Here is an 8,568-nt window from a genome sequence, read left to right as displayed (position 1 = left end):
AACTCAGTGTCAGCAGCACTTAAAGTAATTCTGAATGTTGGAGGAAAACGCTTCAGTGAAGTCAACACTATGGCAACCTTTGATGTTGGTAGCACACAAGTGATTCATATGACTTCATTAGTGCAGTTTTTACACAGAAACACACACATACACACAGGCAGACAGACAGACCGCCTGTCTGTCTAGTCTACAACAACACAATCGATGTGTTGGTGCCTTGCCACGTTCAAAGTCTGGTAGTAGCTATTTGCTTACAGTGATGTGTCAAAGTACAAGGTATACAGTTGCCCATCAGTTGCGCACCATTATTGCTAGATCTGTGGTTAAAGCACTGACACAGTTCATTTCCATCTTTAGAATTCCTGCGACATAAAAGACTGCGACATAAAGTCAGACAAACGAGCCAGCAGCTAACGAGAAGCAATTTACCACACCATTTAAAGTGGAGGTTTCAGTTATCAGTGTATATATGGGTGTGTGGCAGTGTGCACAAAGATAAGGCAGCAATGGTTTCAATGTCAGCGACACACCGGATGTCCTCCCCCAGCGAGACAGAGCCAAATGCAGATGGCCTTTTTATGGCCAGGCCACTCCGGCTCAGGTATGGCTCATCCCGGCTGACCACACGCCAATCAGCACCTGTAACAGAGGACAGAAACAGTGACACCTAGGGTATGGGAGGAGGGTCGTCACAGTCAGTAGTATGTCAGTATTATGTCAGTAAAACATCAGTAATATATCACTTTCAGCAGTAGCAGTTGTGTCACGCGGTTTACCACTGTGTGGTCGTGGCTCAGGTTTGGGTGCCAACAACGTTGTGTAATCCAAAAGCTCTCAATGACATTTGTTTCCACATGTTGAGTATTGTGAAACAGCAGCTGCTAGTAATTTATTCATCTGTGGACTATAAGTAAGAGACATCAGACACATCAAAGACCTCGGAGCCCTCACCCAGCAGACTCACGACATTTTCATCAGATCAGCAGGAATCTGACCATGAAGGTGAGTTTGTACCTTTTATATTTCTGACGGCTTGTCAATCAGTAGTTTTAGTACATTAACAGGTTTGTGCGGAGGAATCAGAAGCCTGCGTCTGGTCTCTCAGAGTCTTCCAGCTGTGCCTCGGGCTAGAGGACGACTCTAGATCAATACTCACATGGTTACGATGTCGGCCCTCTGTTCCAGCCGGTGTCGGTGGTCCTCCTCCTGGCCCCGCTGTGGACCAGCTGCATGGCTCTCGTCCTGCCGATGGACTGCAGCGACATCCACAATCTTGACAGCAGCCGACGCAGCGGAGTGTACATCATCTACCCCATCGAACCCGCGTCCGCTGTAGCAAATACGAGTAGTTGGACACAAGTAAGAGTACAATATTAAGAGTACAATAGTATGAGTACAATACAGGCTGTAGCACAGATGCATCAGATGTATTAATGAGTATGAGTGTGTGTGTGTGTCTGTGTGTGTGTGTGTGTGTGTGTGTAGGTGTACTGTGACATGGACTCACAAGGCGGAGGCTGGACGGTGAGTATTTACCTCAAGCTCTGAATCTTCTCTCCAGTTACCAACTGATGCACAAACCCAGAGATACTTGAGAGAACTCTCTGCTGACCCGGGGGACCAATCCTGGTCCTGACTCCAAACAGAACCACATTGTCTGCAGAGAGAGAGACAGAGAGAGAGAGAGAGAGCGAGACGCAATTCCCCAAACCCAACACTCTCTCAGGACCACCATGCTACCATGAGATCTCAGGCCTTGCTGTCATGTTGCTTGACTTGAGCACCAGTTGGTCCATCACATCCAGAACAGACGAGTCCGGTGGTTGATCATGTGCTGTGAGGCGTCAGAGTTAAACACCTTTACGCTCTCAAAGAGTCTTTGAGCATCACGTATTCTGTATTCAACATAAGTAGAAAGCAAACGTTTGCAGGGATCTAATGACCAACAGCACCCTCCAATGAGAACCACAGCAGTGCCTCCTGAATGGAGACTTCCCTCTGGTTTGAACCTGGATGTCTGGGAACTTGAGCTGTCAGATACCAGATACCTTGTGTGTTCAGCCAGTGAACACACAAGTTCACATGTTTTCACTGGCTGAACTCATGTACACTGCCTCCCCTCCCCCCCCAGGTGTTCCAGAGGAGGATGGACGGCTCGCTGAACTTCTACCGGCCCTGGGACCAATACAAAGTCGGCTTTGGCGACGCTAAAAAAGAGTACTGGCTCGGTGAGAAACCAAACCAAACGGTGTGGCTTCCTCATGTTTCTGTGTTCATGAGTGCGTTTGTTTTCAGGTCTCGAGACTCTCTTCCGTTTGACTCTGAGGAAAAAGTACGAGCTCCTGGTGGACATGGAGGACTTCAGTAGAAACAACTCATCCGCTCGCTACTCCTCGTTCTCCATTGACCCGGAGTCCAACGGATACGCTCTGAATGTGTCTGGATTCAGTGATGGAGGGGCGGGTGAGTCTTTCCATGGTGTTTGATACCTTCAGGAAACACTGTTCTCTTAGTGGAGGAGGTGGGCCTCATGCTCACGACTAATTGACAAAGAACACAAAATACACCACTATTAGTTGTATCATGATGTTCTGATTACACTCTGTAGGAGACGCCCTGATTTACCACAGTGGAGCGAAGTTCTCCACCTTTGACAGAGACCAGGACATCGCTGCGGGAAACTGTGCAAAAATATTCCTGGGGGCATTCTGGTACCAGAACTGTCACTATACAAACCCCAACGGGGCGTATCTTTGGGGGTTTGACGACACTCTCCCTTACGTTGGGGTTGTGTGGTACCGTTGGAAGGGTCGCAACTACTCCCTGAAGGCCATCAGCATGAAGATCCGTCCTGTGCAGTAGTTCAGCACCAACGTGCAGCAGAACATCAGCTAACGATGATCTGATGAGGTGTACGTTTTAAAGTCAAATGTTTAAAACCCTGAAGTGAATCATCATCTGCTCTACGGAGACAATAAACCAGAAGCTGTCTTCACTTTGTCTCCTGTCTTTCTGTTCAACACTCTGGTGGACGACAACCATTCACGTTCACACCTACAGGTACTTTAGAGTCCAGTTAACCTGAGCTGATGTCTTTGGACTGACGGGCGGCAGCCGGAATCCTTTAGTTTCACCAGCGCCTCTCTCTCTCTCTCTCTCAATTCAATGAGCTTTATTGGCATGAATGTAAAAAAAGACAATATTGCCAAAGCATTACAACAGCACGATTACAGTAAAAAAAATTAAGAGACAAGGAAACGGTTGTGTCGCTCTCTCTCTCTATGACACGTATTTTCTGCGGTGTTACGTGAAACAGTAAGTCATTCAAGTTAAGAACAATGACCTGAAATGTAATGAGAATTAATGTTGACATGTTCTGGTTCACTTGAAAGCTGTAAAGTTAGTCGTGAATGTTCACATATATGATAGAGTGTGTTCTCCTGCACGTCAGTAACATACATGTAAATACTGTGGATACTACGTTTCATACACGCAGTGAAAGAACAGCACGGACCCGGAGCTTCATTTGAATCACGTGAACCTGCATATACGTGCACGTGTCCTCTGAGTAACGTTACTTCAAGGTTCATGCAGTAGTTTATAGTCATGTACATGAACTGCTCCACATGCATGTGCCAGAAAGAGTTACTAATGAGGTACTAGTTAGTTATCAGATTAAGGTTATCATACAACATATAACCAACTAATAACTGATGGTGTTTTATTATAGATGAAACTACATGCAGCATATTAAAACGAGTATGAGTAGTTATGCTTGGGGTACTTAAGGTTTGTTTTGATGCTAAACTTTAATGCTTTTACTTGGGTTATGTATTTGCAGTCTATAGGCATCTATAGGGATGCCGGATGGCATCTCTATAGATATCTATAAAAAATTTCAAACCAAATTAATATCACCCCTTTTGGAGATGTTTCAGGAATCCTTTGAAAATGGTCTTCTCCCCACTTCTATGAGGGGCGCCTTAATCACTTTACTTCCAAAGCCAGGGAAACCAAATACAAAATGTGAAAATATGCGTCCAATTAGCCTTCTAAATTCAGACACAAAAATACTTTGTAAAATTTTAGCAAGAAGATTGGAGAACCTTCTACCTAGGGTGGTGGGGGAAGACCAAAATGGGTTTATTCAAGGGAGACAGGGTTTTCATAACGTCAGACGAGTGCTCAATATTGTACACAGTCAGAAAGAGACGACAGACATGGCCTTACTTTCACTTGATGCAGAGAAGGCCTTCGACCGTGTTGAATGGCCCTATCTGTTTGAGGTGTTAAAACAATTTGGCTTTGGAGGTACATTTATTAAATGGGCTAGATTGCTTTGTACAGGGCTTACTGCAGAAGTTTTGACTAATAGTAAGGTTTCTAAACCTTTTCGACATCTGTCGAAGTTGCCCGCAAGGGAGCCCTTTATCGCCATTGCTTTTTATCCTTGCGATAGAACCATTTGCTATACCGGTGAGGTCACATAGCGATATTTATGGAATTTGAGAGGGTCATTTAGAACATAGGATAGCGCTCTTCGCCGATGATGTAATATTAATGATTAAAAATCTACATAGGTCTATCCCAGCGCTCCAAAGTCTAATTGAAACATTTGGAAGAATATCCGGTTATAAAGTTAATTATTCAAAATCATCTATAATGCTACTTAATGAAACAGAGAGGAAAAATAGTCCTGTATATGCTTCTACTTTCAAATCAACAGACAATTTTACATATTTGGGAATAAAAATTGTCTCTGAGGTGAATAAGATTGCTCAGATAAACTATGACCCAATTTTGGAAGCTAGTATTTCTTCGATAGAGCGTTGGACACCCTTACCTATCTCAATGATTGGCAGGATTAATATCCTAAAAATGAATATACTCCCCAAATTTCTTTATTTGTTCCAGAATATCCTTCTACCCCCTCCCTCATCCTTGTTCACAAGAATCAAGAAACTGTTTACCAACTTTATTTGGCAAAATAAACATCCCAGATTACGTCAATCTTTGCTTTATTTACCATATGATCGAGGAGGCCTTAAATGCCCAAATATCCAATGATATTACTGGGCAGCTCAATTGCGGTCGATCATGTTTTACTTTTCTTCCAGAAATCCCCCTGCTTGGATTGATTTAGAATCCTGCTCTGTTAAACCGAGTTTACCATTGCACTTGTACTCAGGAGGCTGTAAATATCTGAAGAAAAATACAGACAACCCTATTATATTGAACATAATTGATGTTTGGTTTGACACTTGCACATATTTGAATATAAATTTGTCCCATTCACACTTCAGTCCTATTTGGGGTAATGCCAACTTTGAACCAGGGCTAAAGGATAGAGGATTTAAATTATGGGCTGAAAAGGGGTTAAGGAAAGTGCTAGACATGTACAGGGAGAAGGATAAAGTATTTATGTCTTTTGCGGAAATATCTACCAAATATGACATTCCAAATAATCATTTTTTCAGATATCTTCAGTTTAGGAGTTTTATATCTTCATCTCAAAACCATTCAGTAGTTATACTGACCATTTCTGCATTAGAAGTAGCAGTCACTAGACACTGCTAGGATAAAGGTTTACTTTCAACTTTGTATGACTTGTTTGTGTCTGGATCTATTGAATCATCAGAATCAAAACTGAGATTATGGAAGGAAGATATAGAGGAGGAAATATCTTTAGAAGAATGGAGTGAGGCATGTAAAGAGGCACAGAGGCAGACAGTCAGCAGTAACCTAAAACTTCTACAGTATAAATGGCTGATGCGTACATATATAACTCCTGTGAAATTGCATAAGTTTAATGATAATATTCCTGACACCTGTATTAAGTGTGATGAGGCAAGAGGGACACTGTTTCACTGTATATGGGAAAAGTGAAAACCTTCTGGCAAGATGTTGTTAATATGATTGATCAAATTTTATCAAAGAAATTACCTTTGACTCCCAAGCTTTTTATTCTTGGTGTATATCCTATCATACCACTTCTACAAAGCAAAGAGCTCAGATTCATAGATATGTGTATATTACAAGCTAAACGTATAATTGCCCTAAACTGGAGAAGTGTTGATGGCCCAATAATTGGTATGTGGGTTAAATAAATGGCCTCAAACATGTCAATGGAAAAGTGGTGTATATTGTTCGACGTAAACAAAATGTTTTTGATAATATCTGGGGACCTTTTTGGTATTTCTTAAGGCATAATACAAATGTTGGTGACTTGCTTCAGCAAGAACTGGCTCAAGGGGAGGAGGACAACTGTCTGATTATGTACATTGACTAGTAGGAAAAACAACAACAAAAAACATCCATTATTCAGTTTGTAAAGTATATTTTTATGTTTTTGTTTCTTTTTATTATCTGTTTTTAATTTAACTATTATTTACTTTATTATTATGGGAGGGGGGAAAAGGGTGAACATGTCTGCTGTGTATTGTTTTGTTGATATTCAATTTGATGTGACTTGCAGACTGAAAATCAATAAATACATTGTATAAAAAAAAAGAGTAAAGATACCTTACTGGAAAATTACTCCAGTAAAAGTAAAAGTCACCTATTAAAATACTACTTGAGTAAAAGTCTTAAAGTATCTGATATTTTCTGTACTTAAGTATCAAAAGTATTTTTCTGATATAAAATGTACTTTATTGATGTATTGAAAGTAAAAGTTCAAGTACATGATTTTAATAAAAAAGCAAAGGGTCTGAATTTTGAGAATTATGAAGTTTTTTCTTTTAAGTGCTATGGCCACCAGGACCAAGGACCAGGGGCTGTGTTGAAAATAACTGGGTTGTCTGTGATCCATCCACATATATTATGTTCAACATAATATATTGTACCTAAGTACACTTTTGCATCTACTATGAACTTATCATCATAATTCTCCAAAAAGCAATCTGCCACTATGAAGGAGTTGTAGCAGTGTGGTTATAAGTATGCACATTTGATAAAAACAGATAGTATATACCACATGTTTTAAATATTTTAAGTAATATTTGAGAATTGTATTTTCTGAAGATATATAAAAAGTATACAAAAGTTACGCTTTCACCTATTTAAAAAATTACACTTTTAACACACTTTAAAATCTTTCTTAAAAAAAACTTTCTTGTAAAAACGAAATTGAAACTGAAACATGCACATTGTGTAAACAAAACAAAAACTGTTGTAATATTATTTGTTTCATTTGCATACACTCAATGAAGCTTGGTCTGTAGTATGAAGTCATTCCTCAGTCCCATTTTATCTCAGTCCCTCTCTCATTTTGATGAAAGTAGTGACAGACAACATTCCTACTCAAAAAACGATAATACCAAATTTGGTATTAGACATTTATTTATTTATGACAACTGTGTCTCATTATATAGAGAGCTGAGATTGATCTGCAATTTTAGATGTAACACATGGGTATATATCTCATATGCAAGTGCCTATAAAAAGAGAATTTAAGAAAGAAAAAATACAGACCCCAATGGGGGTCTATGGGTTACGTTAAAAAGCACAAATGTGTTAAATATGTCAAGTATGGTGCAGACACTTCAGATAGATGCTGAAGGTAGTTTTTCTCGAGGATATTGGTAGAAATCCAACTACACACGCACCTTGGGAATCCTTTAATCCTATGATATGGAAGAGAGGATTTAAGCAATAAGAGTCCTAAAAATAGTGCTTATATGGGGCACTGATATGATACACCATTACCTCATACTCATCAAAGGTGACAGGCTTCATCCTAAAGTTACTTTTGCTCGTCTTATCTCAGCACCACCACCACACATATACCTATTAAAAGTATTAATGTTACACCAGCTAAGAAAAATAACACTATTAATAAATTCATTGTGGCCTCTCTCTGTATCTCACGTAAGTCACCTGTATTTTGAGAAATGGTCGAGGGATAATTGTTATTGTTATTACATATACAAGGGTGGGCCAGGTTGGGTTGTTTTTCAAATGGATAATTGGAGTAATGGAGTTCACTTTGAGTCACCTGCATGGGTGAACCGCTGATAAGCGACTCAAACACCATCTCTCGAGCTGTGTGGTAATTGAGCTGCCAAAAGACATCACAAGCACTGGCGGCAACTTGATTGGCAGTTTCACTCCATATCTGCACTGGTGCTTCGGATGGGGAGGTCATGTCATGCCACTCAAAAGGAGACGATTCAAAAGCCTTCAGGTCTATGTGTGAAGTCTTCACTGCTATCGCACTCCATCAGTTTCCTCTTTGAGGTTGGTGACATGAGGATTGAATGTACTGCTGATAGCTTAAGTGCAAGTAAAAATGCAGGGCTCTCAAGTTTTTAAGACAGGTAAGAGTGACATATCCTAACCCCCCCCCCCCCCCCCCCCCCTGCCGCGCCCCTGCCGTATGCCCACAGACCAGCCCCCCTCCCCCCATATTATTATTAGCTTTATTTTCATTGGTTGCTGGATTACATTTTACCCAGATACAACAGATATGTTTTTCTGATTGGCTATTCGTGTAGCCCATTTCTTTTTTTTTGATTGGCTGATGAGTGGCACCTCACGGCAGAACTCCAGGGGATTCGGGGGAGACGT

General features: G+C 40.7%; 1 protein-coding gene across 1 annotated transcript; it reads left to right on the top strand.

Annotated features, from left to right (window-relative positions):
• Positions 1–996: 996 nt before the first annotated feature.
• Positions 997–2,862, top strand: LOC306738148 (microfibril-associated glycoprotein 4-like; the record flags this gene model as incomplete). The annotated part of the gene is made up of 6 exons (XM_079219977.1): positions 997–1,002; positions 1,186–1,359; positions 1,486–1,524; positions 2,132–2,228; positions 2,296–2,463; positions 2,609–2,862. The coding sequence occupies 6 exons, from the start codon at positions 997–999 to the stop codon at positions 2,860–2,862; spliced, it is 738 nt and encodes a 245-aa protein (XP_079076103.1).
• Between the last annotated feature and the right edge of the window lie 5,706 nt (positions 2,863–8,568).

Source organism: Taurulus bubalis, assembly GCF_910589615.1.
Source record: "Taurulus bubalis genome assembly, chromosome: 6".
NCBI classification, from domain to species: Eukaryota; Metazoa; Chordata; class Actinopteri; order Perciformes; family Cottidae; genus Taurulus; species Taurulus bubalis.
Note: the sequence above shows the minus strand (reverse complement) of the source record. Positions and strands in the feature narration are given on the sequence as shown.